The sequence below is a fragment of the Rhincodon typus genome, chromosome 26, assembly GCF_021869965.1.
Source record: "Rhincodon typus isolate 14 chromosome 26, sRhiTyp1.1, whole genome shotgun sequence".
Lineage (NCBI taxonomy): Eukaryota > Metazoa > Chordata > Chondrichthyes > Orectolobiformes > Rhincodontidae > Rhincodon > Rhincodon typus.
The window spans coordinates 12,202,426-12,221,301 of record NC_063357.1 but is presented as its reverse complement, the minus strand read 5'-3'; the positions used below and the strand labels follow the sequence as shown (position 1 = coordinate 12,221,301).

The window sequence follows — 18,876 nt, the reverse complement described above, 5'->3', positions numbered from 1 at the left end:
ACCTGCTACAGAAATGTGTCACATTGCTTAACTACAACACCATGTGAACAATACTGTGAGAGATCTGTTAGTACACTACAGTGCTCAAAGGGAAGGGTTTCCATCTTAGCTACCAAACTGTATTGGCTCAGAATGGAAATTGTGCTTAAAATATTGCAGACTTGCGATCTGGCACTGTTGTCACCAATTTTGAATTAATTACTTTGAAAGAAAAAGTTTAATTGTATAAAAACTCCTGGCCCAGATTTGTGTAGTTTTCATACTGGAAGAAGATCATTAGAATGTAATCCTTATGAGTTCTGGTCTCCTTGTTACGTAAAGATGGACGCACAGGAGAAGACACAGCACAGTTTTATAAAGATGGGACCAGAATAAGAGAGTTTAACAACTGACAAAGAGTCAACAGGTTAGTTCTTTTTATTCCAGAAGAGAGAAGCCTTTGGGGTGTTCTCAGAGCCCTTCAAAAATTGTTCACTTTCCATACTGTCCATGATCTGTTTAAAAGGCAGGGCTGGCTCGAGAGAGCAAATAGCCTACCCCTGCTTCTAATGCTTATTCTCTAATGAAGGGATTTGATAGGGCCAATGAAGAGAATATGTCTCCAATTGTGAGGAAGAGCAAATCTACAAGCCATAAATGTAAGATTGTCGCTAAGGCAATCCTGTCAGGAATTCACAAGAAACACTGTATGCATAAAATGATTAGAATGTAGAACTTACACCCAAAGGAATTGTTGGGGTGAAGAGTGTAGATGCACTTAGAATGGATAAATCCATAAGGGAGAAAAGAATAGAAGGTGTAGAATAGAATATGTAGATAGTGTAAGATGGGAGAGAGTTGCAGAAGGGCTATGTAGAGTATAAACATCAGTGAAGGCCAAATCACCAGTTTCTGTGTTGTCAATCCTATATAATCAATCTAAACGGTACATGCTTAGGTGAGCTTTTACTGACTCTCTGATTAAGACCTACACAAATAAAATAAAATATGCAGTTAGTACACAATTCATTCTGATGGAGTGTTCTACATACCCGTGTGGATGGTGGAGCTGTGTGTGGTGGTGATAAGTGTGGTTCGAGCACGCTCGTATTTGACCCATTTGCCATCACTTGTTTCCTGTCAAAGTAAAGGAAAGTTGTTGAGAGTGTGTGAAAGCACAAAATATGAAGAGACCATTTGGCCCATCAAGCCTTCTGTTTGCACAGATGAAAGGTAACCAAGTGAAACTGCAGGATATTCATCACATCCCATGATATCCATGTCATCAATCCCTGAGTGACTCTTTCTCCCTCCCCTCTGCTGACACCCCCATATCCTCACCATCAGCCCAACAGCCTTAATCCCTTATGAAGGAGAAACTTGCATTTATAGAGAACTCTTTCAAGACCGCAACATGATCCTGCTTTTTTTTATTCATTCATGGGGTGAGAGTGCTGTTGGCTAGGCCAGCATTTATTATCAATTTATTGTGGGTCTGGAGTCACATCTAGTCCAGACCTTGTATGGTAGTTTCCTTCCCTAAAGGGCATTAGTGAACCAGATGGGTTTTTCCCAATAATTGACAATGGATTCATGATCATCATTCAACTCTTAATTCCAGAATTTTTAAAAATTGAATTCTAATTCCACCATCTGCCTTGTCAGCTTTTGAACATTAGCTGGGTCTCTGGATTAACACTCCAGTCATAATACTGCTAGGCCATCACCTCCCCGCACAGCCAATAAAGTACATTGTCTTGAAGTTAGATCACAGATGAAATATACCAACCAATTTGTACACAGCAAACTCCCAGAATTAGCTGTGTGATAATGTCCAGGTAACGTGTCCTTTCCAACTGTTGACCTGGACACTACAGCTCCTTCTGCTTGCCTTTGAAATTGTGAATGGAATTGTTTACATTCAATTGAGAAGGCAGACAGGGTTTTGGTTTAACATCAAAAAGGCAGCATTTCCTAACAGTGCAGTGTGAGCCTGAAACTTGTTCTTAAGTGGGACATGAACCTGCAACCTTTAGTTTCAGAGGCAAGAATGCTGCCAACTGAGCTGTGAGTGCTACATACTTGTGAGGTATAAAAATATGACAAGTACAGTTTATAAACTGTATAACGTCTTGCATTAAGACATTTGCCAAACTCTTTTGTGCAAAAAGCTGCTTATTGTTGGTATAGCTCTTAGCAACAAAGCTAATCATTCATGAAAGAATGACCCATTAACAAGCACATAAACCAGCTGATTATTTGCTATTTGTTTCACACCTGGAAATCACACGGCTCATAAGCTCTCATTCCAAGCAATTTACCCAGCTACTGTTGCGAAGAGACGAGGAAACAAAGGGTCCGTTTCTAAGGCAATCTCATTAGGGCCAGTTTAAGGTTGGCTCATTGAGTATCCACTGGATTATTTGTCTGCTTGTTAAACAAGCTTTTCATGTTCATTTCCACATCCCAAATTAATGGCAGAATTAAGAAAGAACTATCCCGGCCAACGTAGCTGCAACACACTTCACTATAGGCTGTAGTTTAGGACATACTTTGCGCGACATGGAGATCCAATGTAGTGCTCTGCTAAGACCTATAAAAATAGGAACAGGGTAGTTTTAAAGGACATTTCCACGTTTGGCCCGATTTTCCATCTGCCCCAGTGTTGATGGGAGGTCTACACTGGGCAATGTCAAATCTGAGTTTTCGGGTGGTTGGGAATGTTATGGAGTCTCGTGCCATCAAAGACCACCACCTCCTGGTACCAATAGGTAATGCTGAGTGTCTGGCAGGATGTTTCCTCATGCTGAAGCCTGGTCTATGTTACAATTCTCTGGCTCCCGACCCCAGTATCCCTCTGTTCCCGCTACCCTGTCCCCAGAGGGAGAGGTCTGCTGTAACTGGGAAAACTGGTTGGAATTCTGTATGACAGCTACATAGGATATATGCACAGAATTCTGCACTTTGCCAGTGAGGCTTTGAGGATATCACTGAAGCGTTGTTTCAAAGCTGAGAGTAGAGCACCTGTTTGGGGAGTCTCTTGTCGGCCATGCGGACGATGTGCCCAGTCCATCGCGGCTGGTCAAGGGTGGTGAGTTCTTCGACGCTGGGGATATTGGCCTGGTCGAGAATGTTGGTGTTAGTGCATCTTCCTTCCCAGTGGATTCGCAGGATCTTGTGCATGCAGTGTTGGTAGTATTGCTCCAGCACCTTGAGGTATCTGCTGTAGACTGGGAAAATCGCTGGCCCAAGACCGTCCAAAGTGGAGAATGAACATCCAGGAAGGCGTCGAGCACCTCCAGACTTGCAGTCGGGGAATAAAAATGGAAGCCAGGTGAAAACAGCAAAAGGAGCACGCTGCCACACTAGTGCCCCACCTACCCCTTCCCATGACCACCAAGTGTAACAGAGCCTGTGGTACAGCCACCTACAGACTTACCCTGAGAGTGGAAGGGTGTCATCCTCATTTGTGAGGGACTGCCAATGGTGATGGTAGACAGAAAGAAGCCATTCAACCCAAGTAGAGAGTGCTGGCACTGGTACTCCACCTGAGACACCTCTATCCCAACCGATTTGCTGAAATTTTTTTCTCAAAAGTTTGTTTTGACCATCCAAAGTGAAGCTGTAAAGCACACGTCAGGATTCCTCAGTACCAGACATTCAGCATGGAAGCACTGCTTGACAATAAATTATTCAATTCAATTCATTTCAGTGTATGGGACAGTGAATCGACAGCCAGCCACGGTACTGTCTTCAGATGAGGTCAGATGCTAACCAAGGGTCCACGGTGTCACTTTCAGCAGAACACAGAAGTTTATTTCACTGCCCAGGTGAATCTTTATCCCTCAACCAACATCACCAAGGCAGACGCTCTGATCAATCCCCCTGCCTGTGGGGACTTGCTGTTTTTACAATTGCCTGCCACAATCTTACATTACAGCAGTAGCTATACTTCAAAAGTACTTTGTGACGCACTGATGTCACTGCAAGGCACTTTATAACTCCAAGTTGTTTGCTCTGCTCTGAAATCAGATTGTCCATGAACTCTGAAGAAGTGCAGCACGGTTGTGAAATGGATTTGATTAGTATTCAAATGTAACCTGAGATCATGCAATAGATGTGATGAAAAAGGCCTTTCAAAAACAGCTCAGTTCCTCCATCATGAGCGAGCCCTTGTTCATCCCTTCACATCAACTAGTCTTTGTTTTTCCATTTCGTCCGATTGCTAATGTGGACATTGAACCAAGTTATTGTAGGAATATAAGGACTGATCGATTTGCTGAAAAAAGGCTGAAGTTTATTTGGTTATCCTTCTACCATTCTGCTGGAGGCATGATACAACAATAATGGAATTGCTGTCTGATCAGAGCACTCAATCTTTATTAATTAATCTACACCAGACCCGGACATGATACGAAGAAAATTCCCAGGGGTGCAGAGCATTTGGAACACAACTTATCGAATGTCATATCACAGATGAGTCATGTATTCTTTTCCAAAACGTGATTTTCTGAAGGAAGTCTATTTAATTTGAATTTGAATGAATCAACACTAACTACTTCCATTGTCTCCCCAAGGAGTCAACAAATGTACCAGAAATGAAAAAAAAGACTCAATTAATGAGACAAACCAGAAAGGAATAAAGATAGGGCTTTTAGCCTCCTCCCAGAAACATAAAAACAAAATTATCCATTAACTTGCAGAATCCATCAGGAAACCCTCTGGCATTCCTCATTATTGGAGATTTGGAGACACTTCCCACATCTGTATTACAGCCCATGTCACATTGCAGATTTAACAAAGCAACAATATAATTCAAGACATCAGAGCTCAGCTCTGACAATCTGCAGTCTGAGGCCACTCAATCATCTGGGACCCTGAGGAACTTTAACCTGATACATATTGATGACATTTTTGAGAAGGGTGAAATATCCCAGTTGTTTTAAATATCAGCTGCCTCTTCAGGATTTATGTAAAAAATTTAAGAATGGCCCTTGCAAAACTGAAGTCAATGCGAATCATGGGGAAAGCTCCCCACTAGTTGCAGTCACAGGGAGCACAAATGAAGATGGTTCCAGTTGTAGAAGGTCAATCATTTCAGTCCGGGGTCATCTCTTTGGGAGTTCCCCAGGGTAGAGTCTTAGGCTCAACCATCTGCTGCTTCATCAAAAACTCTCCCTCATCATAAGGTCAGAAGTGGGAATGTTCGCCAATAATTGTACAATGTTCAGCACAACTCCTCAGATACTGAAGCAGTCCATGTCCAAATGTTTTGGACAACAATCAGGTTTGGGCTGCCAGCTGGCAAGTAACATTCACACTATGCAGTGTCATGCATTGACCATGTTAAACCAGAGACAATCTAATCATTCCCCCTTGACAATCAATGGCCTTACCATCGCTGAATTCCCCACAATCAACATCAATGGTGTTTACCATTGACCAGCAACTGAACTAGACAATCCATATATATATTGTTGCTATGAGAGTGGATCAGGGCTGGATTTTCTGTGGCAAGTAATGGATCTTCTGACTTCCCAAAGCCGATCCAATGTCTACCAGGTACAAGACAAACGCTCTGCTTACCTGGATAAATGCAGCTCTAACAACACTTGAGTGGTTTAACAGTTACTGGGACAGGAGGTCTGCTTGATTGGCAGACACTATATACTACCTGCAACATTCACTCCTTTCAATGCCAATGTACAGTGGCAGTAGTTTGTGCCATTTAGAAGATGCGCTGCAAGAACACACCTTCGACAGCATCTTCTAAACCTGTGATCTCTATCACCTAGAAAGACAAGGGTAGTAGATGCATGAGGATGCCACCATGTCAGTTCCCCTCCAAGTCACGCATCATCCTGACTTACAATTACTTCGCTGTTTCTTCACACTCTCTAGGTTAATAACCCGGAACTCTCTCCCTAACTGGACTGTGGATGTATCCACAATCACATGGGTTGCTGTGGTTCAAGGAGGTTCACCATCTCTTCCTCAAAGGCAATTAGGGATAGGTGCCTAGCCAGTGACATCTGAACTAATAAGCAAACAAAACTAAAAGGATATTTGAGACAACAAGGTGCAGGGCTGGATGAACACAGCAGGCCAAGCAGCATCATAGGAGCAGAGAGGCTGACATTTCGGGCCTAGACCCTTCATCAGAAAAGGGGGAGGGGAAGGGGGTTCTGAAATAAATAGGGAGAGAGTGGGAGGCGGATAGAAGATGGATAGAGGAGAGGATAGGTGGAGAGGAGACAGACAGGTCGAAGAGGCTGGGATGGGGCCATCAAGCAGATGTTCACCTGCACATCTGCCAATGTGGTATACTGCATCCGCTGTAGCCGGTGTGGCTTCCTCTACATCGGGGAAACCAAGCGGAGGCTCGGGGACCGTTTTGCAGAACACCTACGCTCGGTTCGCAATAAACAACTGCACCTCCCAGTCACGAACCATTTCAACTCCCCCTCCCATTCCTCAGATGACATGTCCATCCTGGGCCTTCTGCAGTGCCACAACGATGCCACCCGAAGGTTGCAGGAACAGCAACTCATATTCCGCTTGGGAACCCTGCAGCCCAATGGTATCAATGTGGATTTCACAAGTTTCAAAATCTCCCCTCCCACTACCGCATCCCAAAACCAGCCCAGCTCATCCCTGCCTCCCTAACCTGTTCTTCCTCCCACCTATCCCCTCCTCCCACCTCAAGCCGCACCTCCATCTCCTACCGACCAACCTCATCCTGCCCCCTTGACCTGTCCGTCCTCCCTGGACTGACCTATCCCCTTCCTAACTCCCCACCTACACTCACCTTTACTGGCCCCATCCACGCCTCTTCGACCTGTTTGTTTCCTCTCCACCTATCCTCTCCTCTATCCATCTTCAATCCGCCTCCCACTCTCTCCCTATTTATTTCAGAACCCCCTTCCCCTCCCCCTTTTCTGATGAAGGGTCTAGGCCCGAAACGTCAGCCTCTCTGCTCCTATGATGCTGCTTGGCCTGCTGTGTTCATCCAGCTCTGCACCTTGTTGTCTCGGATTCTCCAGCATCTGCAGTTCCTACTATCTCTAAAAGGATATTTGGTGTTTTCAGATACAATGTGTGGAATCTTGCCACTTTAGGTTTTGCGCCAATAGTGAGGTGAATTCCAGATCAGGAGCTTGGCCACATCAGAGCCTTCCAAGTGAACTTTCTGGAAGATGCCAATTAAGAACCCACTTCAGGGATCATCACTTAGTTAGGGGGAGGTGGTCAGGATGAACCACTCAGGATTGCGATTCAATCCACTTAATTTGAGGAGCCATTGGTAGCCTTCACCATGGCTGCACAGAGATGTGTGTTGTAGTGTCTTGGATGAGGTGCTTCTGAGGAAGGGTCACTGGACCCGGAACATTAACTCTGATTTTTTTCTTCACAGATGCTGCCAGACCTGCTGAGCTTTTCCAGTAACTTCTGTTTTTGTTCCTAATGTTCTAAGGATCGAGATTTAAATCCCACCATGACAGATAGTGAAATTTGGATTTAATTTTTAAAATTCTGCAATAAAAAGCTCGGTAAGTAACCATTGTTGATTGTTGTAAAAAACGATCTGGTTTACTAATGGCCTTTAAGGAAGGAAATCTGCCAACCTTACCCAGTCTGGCCGACACATCACGCCAGACCTACAGCAATGTGATTGGCTCTCAACTGCCCTCTGGGCAATTAGGGATAGGCAATAAATGCTACGTCCTCATTCTATGAATGGGGTTTAAAAAATCCCTCGTATGGGTCTCAATGACATTCCATTCCATCACCAGCCTCTGACTTTGGATGATGTTAAGCTTGTTCCTATGTCTGGTTTACAGTGTTGAGTGCCATCAAATTACAGACCTCAACAATTCCAACAGTGCACTTGCCTCCTCTAAGCCCAAAAATGGGAAGAGGGAAACTTTTTTTTCTTTATTCAATCACAGGATGAGGGCATTACTGGCTAGGCAGCATTTATTGCCCATTCTTAATTGCCCAGAGGGCAGTTATGAGTCAAGCACATTGCTATGGTTCTGGAGTCACATGTAGGCCAGACCAGGTAAGGATGGCAGTTTCTTTCCCTCAAGGACATTAGTGAACCAGATGGTTTTTCTCCCCCAACAATTGGCAATAGATTCATAGTCATTGTTAGATTCTTAATTCCAGATATTTACTGAATTCAAATTCCACCATCTGCTGTGGTGGGATTCAAACTGGGGTTCCCAAAATGTTGTCTGGTTTCTGGATTAACAGTCCAGTGATAATACCACTAGGCCATCACCTCCCCTACTGGTAACATCACTGGAATAGTAATCCAGAGACCTGGTAACCATACTTTGGAGCCAGAGATTCAAATTCCATTACAGCAGCTGGTAGTATTCAAATTCAATTAATCCATTAAAAAATTTGGAATTGAAAGCTAGCCTCAGTAATGATAATAGTGAAAGAACTGTTGATTGTTGTAAAGGCTCATTTATATCACTACTGTCCTTTGGGGAAGGGAAATCTGTTGTCCCTACCTGGTATGGCCTACATCAGGCTGCAAATCCACACCAATGTGATTGCCCCTTAACTGCTCTCAAGGGCAATTAAGGATTTGGCTGCAAATACTAGCCTTGTCAGTGATGCCACATCCCATAAAGGATTAAAAGGCGATTTGTCATGTTCCAGATGGTGAGTGTCACCAATGTTGGCAAATATAACAATAGCACACAATGTGGTAAACATGTAAACCAGTTCATTCAGCAATCAGGGATAGATGGAAGGTTAACCCACAAACTATTCTTCCCTCTTCGGGCACCAATTGCCTGCTGTGTTATTCTGTTTCTATTTCAGATGTGCGTTGTTTAAAAATTTCTTCTTCTGTGTAGGTTTAAAACCTTCCATGAGTATGTTTGATACTTCTAAAAAGCAAAAGTATTATACTAAATTGTTACATTTCAGCACACATTAAGGTGGGAGAAGCCTTTCCCTTAAGTCACTTTTCCTTTCTAGGTCTATGTTAAAGTTAAAAACACTGTCTTGTGGCAGGACACCATATAAACTTAAACATCAATTCTCCAAGTCCTTTGCTGTTGGCCTGGTGTGTGGCATCTCATCTTTAGTCTCCTGGTCCTGTGGATCCTGCTAAGAATTGCAACCATGGATATTTGCCGATAGCTTTCAGCTGGTTTGTGATCTTTCCCTGTCGTTGAGTAGTTGGCACTAGGGCCAGTACTTTGTATCTGCCACCTGGTTCCTTCTTTGCCCATATTTCCCTTTAATGGGTAGAAAACTGACTCCATGAGTCTAAAACTATAGAGGTTGGAAAATTACCCTCTCTCCCCCAAATCAGTCGTATTGTGACAAGGAGTGTAGCTACATATGGGGGGCAATGGGAGGGGATGGCCAAGACACTAGGATAACTCCCTTGCACTTCTTGAAAGACTAGTATGAGGTCTTTTACATTCCAGTGGAACCAGGCAAACACAGATTCAGTTCAATGTCTTATCCGCAAGAAGGCACCCCTTACTAAGCAGTACCCTCCTCAGTAGTACTGCAGCAGTAGCCTATATATGATGTGACCCAGGGGCTAGAATCCAAAAGCTTCTGATTCAGAGATGAGAGTCTTACCAAGAAGGCGAGGTTGGAAATTTCCTGGCATTTCAATGTTGTGTACAGCACAAGGATCCCATAGTCAACGACTAACAGGTGTAAACAGTTGCCTCTAACACAACACAAACCAGGGGGCCACTTGGTAGATTTTGAATCATCTATCTTGATAGAGTCACATCCTCCTTAGACCCCTGACTGAAAGTAAATTAGACCTGTGGGCATATCTTGGCACATGTAATGTGCTCTGTGTGTAATCTTTTACTTTAACAGCTTCCAAATGCAGTGCTATTGCTGAGGGAAGTACTTATAGTCTCATCATCATTATCCAGTCTCTCAAATGCATCATGAAACTATTAGAGAAAATGAAATATTTCCAGTAATGGAAGTAAGCAATCCATTTGTTGAAAAATGAGACAGAAACCATCCACTCAGAGAGTTGGTTAATTAATGTTTTGTATTGAATTACATTCTGGAAAACTAAAACATTCTCCCTTTGAAATATTTTGTGTCAGTGTGATTTTATTTCTCTTTCTCTGAGCCAAGAAGCTGTAATGGTATCAATTAGTTTGTTTGTATAGATTATGTAAACAGGTTCCTCAGTTGGGTGTCCATCACATCTGCCCCATTAAAAGCAGAGAGATAGCAAAAAATTCAGGTCAAAAGCAAGCATTGGCTATTTGTTATAAAAACTGAAAATGTCCATATTGTGTTTGTAGAATGAAGGAACAGTTTGCTTTATGTTGGTGAGTGAATTTTCTTTTTTGTTTTGGTGCCTGAACGTCATAGGCAAATAAAGCAATGATAATTCCAAGAATACCCTCTGAGTCCTGCTCAGAAGTCGTCATTTTGAGGCCCCTTGTCCAAAGTGAGCTGGCATGATGGAAGTTAATGAAAAGGTGGGGCAGTGAAGCAATGGCTATTGGTTTGATTAGCTCCTTGAAAAGACCGAGACTGGGATTCGATTGGGCATTTGACAAAACAAGTGGCATCTTCATTTGCATAGGTCAATCATTGCAGTAATTGCAGACGATTGAATGATGTTGTCCCTGGGACACTGACATTGACTCCCTGGCTCATTGACTTGGGTTTCAGATTGGACAGCATGCAAACTCAAATGATCACAGCACTTTTCAGAGCCTAAGAAATAACAGCTAGTGGGGTGACTAACTGCAGATCACCCCTGGTTTTGAATTACAATTCCAGTCTATTTTTTTAAAATTCATTCATGGATGTTGCTGGCTAGACCTACATTTATTGCCCATTCCTAGTTGCCCAGTGGGCAGTTAACAGTCAACCACATTATATGGTGTGGAGTCACATGTAGGTCAGACCAGGTAAGGATGACAGATTTCCACCCCTAATGGACATTAGTGAACCAGATGGGATTTTATGACAGCAGTTACACGTGCGCCATTCTTTAAATTCCAACTTTAATTTTTAAATTAAAAAAAAAACTTTTAATTTATAAATTAAAATCTAAAGAGCCTGTTGAATTTAATTTTTTTTTATTGAATTCAAATTTCACTATTGGTTACGGTGGGATTTGTATCCATCTCCCCCAAACTAGGTTGAAGTTCTGGATTGCTGGTCCAATGACATGACCACTACGACATCGCCTCCCCAAATTTATTTGGGTCTATTTCCATCTAGTCTATTTCCACCACTTGCAACATTTTCAGATTTAGTTGGGCCTGTTTATCATCATGAAGCAAACCTGCTAAGTTTCTGCAAGAGAAGGCCTTGATTTAGAATTGCTGCATCGGATCAACTCAGCATGACAAGTGTGGAGCATTATTTGTTTCGCGTCATCCATCCCTTTCCCTGCTATTAATAGTGATTTAGTTGTTGCTCTCTCTAATAAGCTTTTATAAAGAGTGTCTTTGTTTTCTGCAACTATCAGCTGTTCCTCTCAGAGGCACTCAAAAGCATCACTTAAGTCAAAATAAAAACCGAAAGAACTGTGGATGCTGGAAATCAAAAACACAAAACAGAGCTTGCTGGAAAGGCTTTAGCAGGTCTGGGAGCATCTGTGCAGAAAAATCAGAGTTAACGTTTCAGGTTGAGTGACCTTCCTCAGAACCACTTAATAAGTCAATGCACGTCTTTTCCATCGCTCCCACTGCTGTTGTTATTGCTGTGCAGTAATTCGCCGACAACCAGCAATTTTTATTTGCCGTACAACCCATTCCTGGTATATGTTGGATAAACACAAATTTATTGTCACTTCAGCAATTATAGAGTCATAGAGATGGTCACACGGAAACAGACCCTTAGGTCCAACTCGTCTGTGCCAACTAGGTATCCTAATTTACTTTTTAAAACATGTAATTGTCCGCTAACACTTATTTAAACCATAAGGTCCACAACATAAAGCCTACACTGCAAGAATCCACTGGCTAAAATCTTAACTGTAGAAGACTGATCTCATTATCTCATTTCATTCTCACAACATGAAAAAGGTATGCCATCTTAATTTCGGAGAATTGTTCAGGTGATCCAAAATTGAAATGAACCCTTCAGAAGCACTGGCTCAGGGGATTGCACACGGACCATTCAAAACAGTATAGCCACTGGATACAGCAATCCGAGCCTGTCCCAAAACCACTTGCAACTTGTAGAAGTTCCTATTGCAGGGTTACCTTGACTCAATGTTCTATTTTTACAGTTCTATCAATAAATAAACTCAAACGGTAACAAGATCAGAAAGAAAACTTTATAGGAGACAAACCCATATATCATTTTACATTGTGCACAGTGTAATGCCTCCTCCTCCTCCTTGTATTTCACCATGTTACTGACATTACCCTTATTGATCATTCTTTTCTCATATTCATGTTGTCCAGGAGCAGCAAGTTATTTTCTGATGAAGGGTCTAGGCCCGAAACGTCAGCCTTACTGCTCCTGTGATGCTGCTTGGCCCGCTGTGTTCATCCAGCTCTGCACCTTGTTGTCTCGGATTTTCCAGCATCTGCGGTTCCTACTATCTCTGATACAAAGTTATTTCCATTGACTGCCACTAAGAGGCTTTGATTCTTGTTTCAGTGGGCATCTCAGAAAGAAAACTAGGTTGAACAATGTCAAATTCATATATTAATTGAATTTTACCACACTAATAAAGGATGTGCTTTAATGATTCCTTTCTCCTCTTCAAATTTTCAGCCCTTGCTGCTCCTTACATTCTCTCTGCTCCTTTCTATTGAAGATATTCATCATTTTTTTTCCATGAAGATTACTCATCCCAGCACCCAGTTTTTGTATTGTTAATCATTCCCCCTATTACAATGACTACACATCTAAAATACTTTATTGGGTGTGAAGAGCTTTGAGGCATCTTGAAATTGTGAAAGGCGACAGGTAAATGCAAATTCCTCCTTTTTCTTAATTGCATATTGCTGCTTGTGTGATTTTCATCAACCGGAAGAGCACCTTTTGTCTTTGAAATAATGTCAGATTGACAATCTGATTCCAAAACTATTCATGCAGCAGTAACATACATTGGTGCGCAACTGGCAGTATAAATCGGGCCTGCTATAGTTCAGCCACGGAGCTATTGTTCTCAAAGCAGTCTGGGTGGCTTCTGCCCCTTCCCTGTGGAATCAAACTGGGTCATCCATCTAAATGAAATCTGCTGTATTTCCATGCAGATGCAAACAGATTTTCACAGACATCATAGATCGTTGATTACAATGTGTCTGTGGGCAAGATGAAACTCTCCAGCTTTCCTCCAGCTAAAAAATGCAAGAGATTTGAGTCCCACCGTGCCAATGTGTGTGGCATACCAGCATCTTTTTATTCAGGGGTGTCATTGGCTAGGCCAGCATTTCTTGCCTATCCTTAATTGGCCAGAGTCAACCACATTGTGGGTCTGGAGTCACATCTGGGCCAGGACAGGTAAGGACGGCAGACTTCCTTTCTTAAAGGACGTTAGTGAACCAGATGGGTTTTACGACAATTGCCAATGGTTCCATGGTCACCATTATTCCAGTTTTTTGTTTGACTCAAAAAAAATCCCTCTGAGGGGAGATAACGGCCTAGTGGCATTATTGTTGGCCTGTTAATCCAGAGACCCAGGGATCCGGGTTCAAATCCAGCCACGGCAGATGGTGGTATTAGAATTCAATATATATTTGGAATTGACAGTGTGATGATGACCATGAATCCATTGTCAATTGTCCGAAAAACTCACCTGGTTCACTAATGTCCTTTCAGGAAGGAAACTGCCATCCTTACTTGGTCTGGCCGACATGTGACTCCAGACCCACAGCAATATGGTTGACTTTTAACTGCCCTCTGGGCAATTAGGAATGGGCAATAAATGCTGCCTAGCCAGCGATGCCCTCACTCCATGAATGAATAAAAAATAATGTCCCCAAAAGTTTGCTGAGGGTTCTGGGTTACTCGGTCATGTCATTACCACTACGCCATCACCTCCCATTAGCCACAACCCTTTCTGAGGGACAAGTAGTATTGTGCAAAGTCATCAGAGTTCACTATATAGACTCTGGCATGGTGCAGACTGGCAGAATAGGTACACAGCCTTGGGAATTTAATTCAGTTTTAACATTCAATGTTCCTGTAGCAAAGCCTTAGAGGAGGAGGGATGGAAATAAATGGCAAGGAATAGTTCATAGGAGAGTCACTGTGGGGAGGCTTGGAGTCAACACCGTAGCAAACTGAAACAGCAAGGAAACGCAAAGAATGCGCCAAGCAGCGAGGAGTCCAACTTAAGGGAGGGCTTTTCAAGTGGGATAGCAAGGTCAAGCTTTGGGGTCATGAGCTCAGAAGCAGTAATGGCCACTGTTTTGCTCTGCTCACTCCTCTCCTTCACACTCTCAAGTCTTCTGTTCCCCACCCTTTCCTCCCATGGGCCTACTCACACCCCTCAGCCTACTCTCACAGAGAGGCCATGACACCTTTTACCCTCTGATTGGGGTCACAATGGGAAAAAGGTCAGGAAGCACTGACTTAAGGGAACAATTGTGGCTTAAGAGGTGCAAACACGACCTGTTTTATCCGAACGCCATTCATGACCCTCCATTTCAACTGGCTACCAACACCGGGCCTGTTTGCAGGGAGCTCAGACTGGCAGTTTACTCGACTGACCTAAAACTGACATTCAGTTCCTGATCATGTCATAGTTTGCAGCTTTAAATATTACAATGAAGTTTTGCTGTATTTTGCAAACAGCTCGGCCACACTGTCAAAAGGCATGAGAAGCACAGTCCAGGAAAACATAAATAAAGAATTTTCAGTCAGGAATATCAACCTCAAAGGAACGTCAAAAGTCGTAAGTGTATACGGTTTGCGGTCATGTTGGGGGCATACTGGAGATTCTGGCTGGTAGGGCTTGAATATTGCTACGGTACAGGCTAGTGGGAATTCTGCTGTATCTAGAGGCACATTCCATGGGGAAGCAGACAGTGTGGGCTTTACTTTGGCAGAGACACTCTTTGAGAATCGCAGTTTGTACCACAGCGGCGATGCAGTTGGTGCAAATGATGCAGGAACTTGGTTAAAGGGGCATTGACCTCGGCACCTGAAAAAAAATTGATGGTGACTGGATGGGTTTCTCGGTTCTGGTACAAGGTCTGAAACCACGACCTTCTCAACTGAGTCAAACTGATATTCTTGTGTAGCATAACTACAGTCGCTTCGACATCAGAGAGTGTGACATTCATTTCCACCTGTCAACATTTCCATTTGCAATTTCTCATGGTGGATTGTGAAAGAAAGACAGTGAACTGAAGAAAATTTCATAGTTACACAGCCATAAAACATGTTTTAATTTGATTACAATCTGCTTGCAGTTTGGAAGTTGGGTAAGGACTGGCAGTTAGTGAAAATTAAATAGTGTATGTTGGTAAACTCCCATCAGTACTTGAGCAGGGAGCCTAGTTACCCATTGGCGAAGTGATTGAAACGGGCCACTTGTGCGGAGGTAGCTCACTCTGAAAGTGAAGCCCCCTCAGTAAAGAGAGTGAAAGGAAAGAGTATTTGTTTAGCAACCTGTGGCAGCTCAGTAGAAAGTGGGGTCAGTCCTATCAATGAGAACGACTTGAGTGTCATCACCTTACTTGTCAATTGCTGCTCCAGCCTCAGGTTTTCATTTTGAAACATTGGGAGATACAATCAAATTTGGCCAAACCCTATTTCTACCAAACTAACTAAAATGGGAGGTGACGGTGGGAGGGGTGGTAATGCTGCTCGGAGATATTGGCATAAGGGTGGAGATGTTGGCATGTGACTGGAGGTGGTATAATGCAGGGGCTGTTGGTACAGTGCTGGGAGTTTTTGGTATAGAGAAGGGCTGTTGGCATTGGGCATGGAGTTGACAAGACAGAAGAAAGAAACACTGTGTGAGTGAAGTATTTATATCCCCCCGTGAGTCTCTCAGCTTTTGGATTTGGCAAACTGCCACCTTACCATGTGCACCCAGTTGACTACCTGCTGCTGACTAAATAAATGGTCTTTAACAGATTAATGAGGATATTTTGCAAAACTGCTCTCTTCACGAGAGTTTCTATGATTCAAACAGCATGCATCTTGATGCCAACATGGTACCCATTGACCCATATTGCTGGGGAGAAGCAGTTTGATCAAGTGGTACTGAATTCAAGGCCAGGATTTACACAGGCTCCAGATGTTTGAGCTGCAAGAGCAAAATGAAATTGGATTACCAACTTCAAAGCACTTCAGTGGGTTGGAGCCCCTCATTAGCAGGCTGCTAATTGGAATCGGCTAATGTAATCAATTGGGATCTATCCTCCTGTGCACTTTATTTAAGGATGTGTGCTAATATTCCCAATGAAGCATTCACATGAGTGTAACTTGATCAAGCAATTATTCAAATATATCAATAATTGTAAAAACGTATACAGGACAGTTTGTGCACCAGTATGTAATAGTGGGATACTATTTCTTGATCTTTACAATCACCTCTGCAGATTGATGACATTAGTAATTTAATACAACTACAGAGGTGATAACTGCAATCTTATCACTACGACTTTGTTAAGGAGTAATTTAGAAACAGATCTATGAAATTTGGTGGTGTATATGCATCATACATATTGATTGGCCATTTCAATTTATTCAAAGAGGCTCTCAAAATACAAGGGACTACATGGTCGCTCGATAAACAGAGCTTCCCATCAGGATTGTGAAAGAGAGATGTTGGCATATCCAATTTATATGTAATATGCTAGACATTGTTCACACTTCACTGGCACCTTCAGTCACAGAGGAGGACAATTTTGGCAAATGTTGTGTCGCTTGCCTTTTGCAAAATACTGCATTCACAAGAAGAATTTAAAATGAGAACTCATTTTACTTGTACAATATAGAACGGACTTTGCCAGGCCAACTCTCAGACTCCTCTGATGTTCCTGATAATTGCCTGACATTCAGCTACGGTCAAATATTTCCTTTCAGAGGCATATTGGCTTGAATTTATCCTTTGACCAAATCCAGAAAATAACACTACTTATTGGGCTATTATCATGTGACAGTTTATGGGAACTTGGTGTGTGCAAATTGATGGCCATGTTACCTATATTGCAACAGTCTCTGTGTTCCTCAAGTGTATCCTTGACTGAAAAAGGATTCTGGGATGTTGAGAAAGGTACAAGATAAACGCCAGCTTTCCTTTCCTTTTTTTACATGGAAAGAAGGTCCCAAACAGTTAGGTTCTAAGCTCAGTCAATGTATGAACATATGAATAATGACAGTGGCAGGAAAGCCACTGCAAAGCCATATGTTGTCTTTCCAATGCCGGGCCATCGATGTTCCCTTTAATCTGTGTGACCATGCTTGGAGGGTCTCACACACCAACTGACGAGCAGACACACTGGCTTCCAATTCTGGAAGTCACCATCACACATGGTCCTCACAGGTCTGCACAGCAGCAAGAAAACAAGGGGAACTTAGCTGACTGCGTCTACAAGACACAAGTCAGGAGGACAATGGAATACTCTGTGCTTGCCTGGATGGATGGAGCTCCAACAACACTCAAGAAGCTTGGTATCATCCGGGAGAAAGCACTCCCATTGATTGGCACCCTACCCACCATCCTAAACATTCGCTCACTCACTAACGCACAAAATGGACAGCAGAACTCATCAAAGCTTTGATAACACCTTTCAAATTTGGAACCTCTACCATCTAGAAGGACAAGAGAAGCAAATACTTAGGAGCATCATTACCTGCAAGAACCCCCATAAAAACCACAGGGCCCTCCAAATCCTAGAATGCCCTTCCTAACAGCATTCTGGAGGTGTCTACGACCCATGGACTACAGCAGTTCAAGAAGGCAGCTCACCACCACCTTCTCAAGTTAAATCCCCCCTCCAAATGTCTGAAGCAATGAAACCAAGCGAGCATGGGTTGAGGATGGAGGGGGAAAGAGGGGACAGGGGAGGAAACCCGGCCTGCTATGATGTCCCTGCCTGAGTGAAGAGGTTGGATGGATGCAAGATTACATTCCATGGGGATGCGTCCCACAGTCACACAGCATAAACAATAGTTGGTTGAGTAAAGCAGAGCAGGAAAGTGGCTACTCAGCCTTCTCTATCAGTGCTCTTCACAAAGAAAGAAAGAAACCGTTGCTGTGGGCTTGCAAGAGGTAGCTCCCTTGCAGTTTCCCAACTAACATGCCGGTTCGTTCTTCTTTTTAATTTTTAAATTTTTAAAAATTCATTCACAGGATGTGAGTGTTGCTGGCTAGGGGAGCATTTATGGCCCAGTCCTAATTGCCCAGAGACCAGTCAAGAGTCAACCCCATTGTTGTGGGTCTGGACTCACCTGTAGGCCAGACTAGATAAGGAAGGCAGTTTCCCTCCCTTATGGACATCAGTGAAACGGATGGGTTTTCTCCGACAATTGGTAATCCTTTTCATGGTCTTCATTAGACTCTTAATCGCAGACTTTTTTTTATTGAATTCATATTCCACCACCTGCCATCGTCAGCAAGAGTCCCTCTTTCCCTCTTTTGTGAAGGTCGGCTGAATGACACAACAATCAGGTAGTGGGGACGCCTCTGAGCCAGGAGACTGAGGTTCGAGCAGTGTAATAACATCTCTGAACAGGTTGATTAGAAAATATTGACTGAAGTCTGACTTGATTAAACTTTCCTGCAGCAGGAAAACAGCAAAGAGCCTAGGTAACCAGTCACCTCCCAGTGATAATGTCGTCATGTCGAAAGAGTTCAAAAAAGATTTACAATCATGTTGCCGCGATTGAAGGGTTTGAGCTATAGGAAAAGGCTGAATTGGCTGAGGTTTTCTTCCCTCCTTGGAGCATTAG

The 18,876-nt window shown here is 43.0% G+C and overlaps 1 protein-coding gene across 1 annotated transcript in view; it reads right to left on the bottom strand.

Annotated features, from left to right (window-relative positions):
• Positions 1–18,876, bottom strand: part of rap1gap2a (RAP1 GTPase activating protein 2a) — a 276,300-nt gene that overhangs the window by 100,739 nt on the left and 156,685 nt on the right. The window contains exon 3 of the mRNA XM_048612744.1: positions 1,032–1,116. Within this exon, the coding sequence (XP_048468701.1) occupies positions 1,032–1,116 (85 nt within the window). The remainder of the gene's footprint in view (positions 1–1,031; positions 1,117–18,876) is intronic.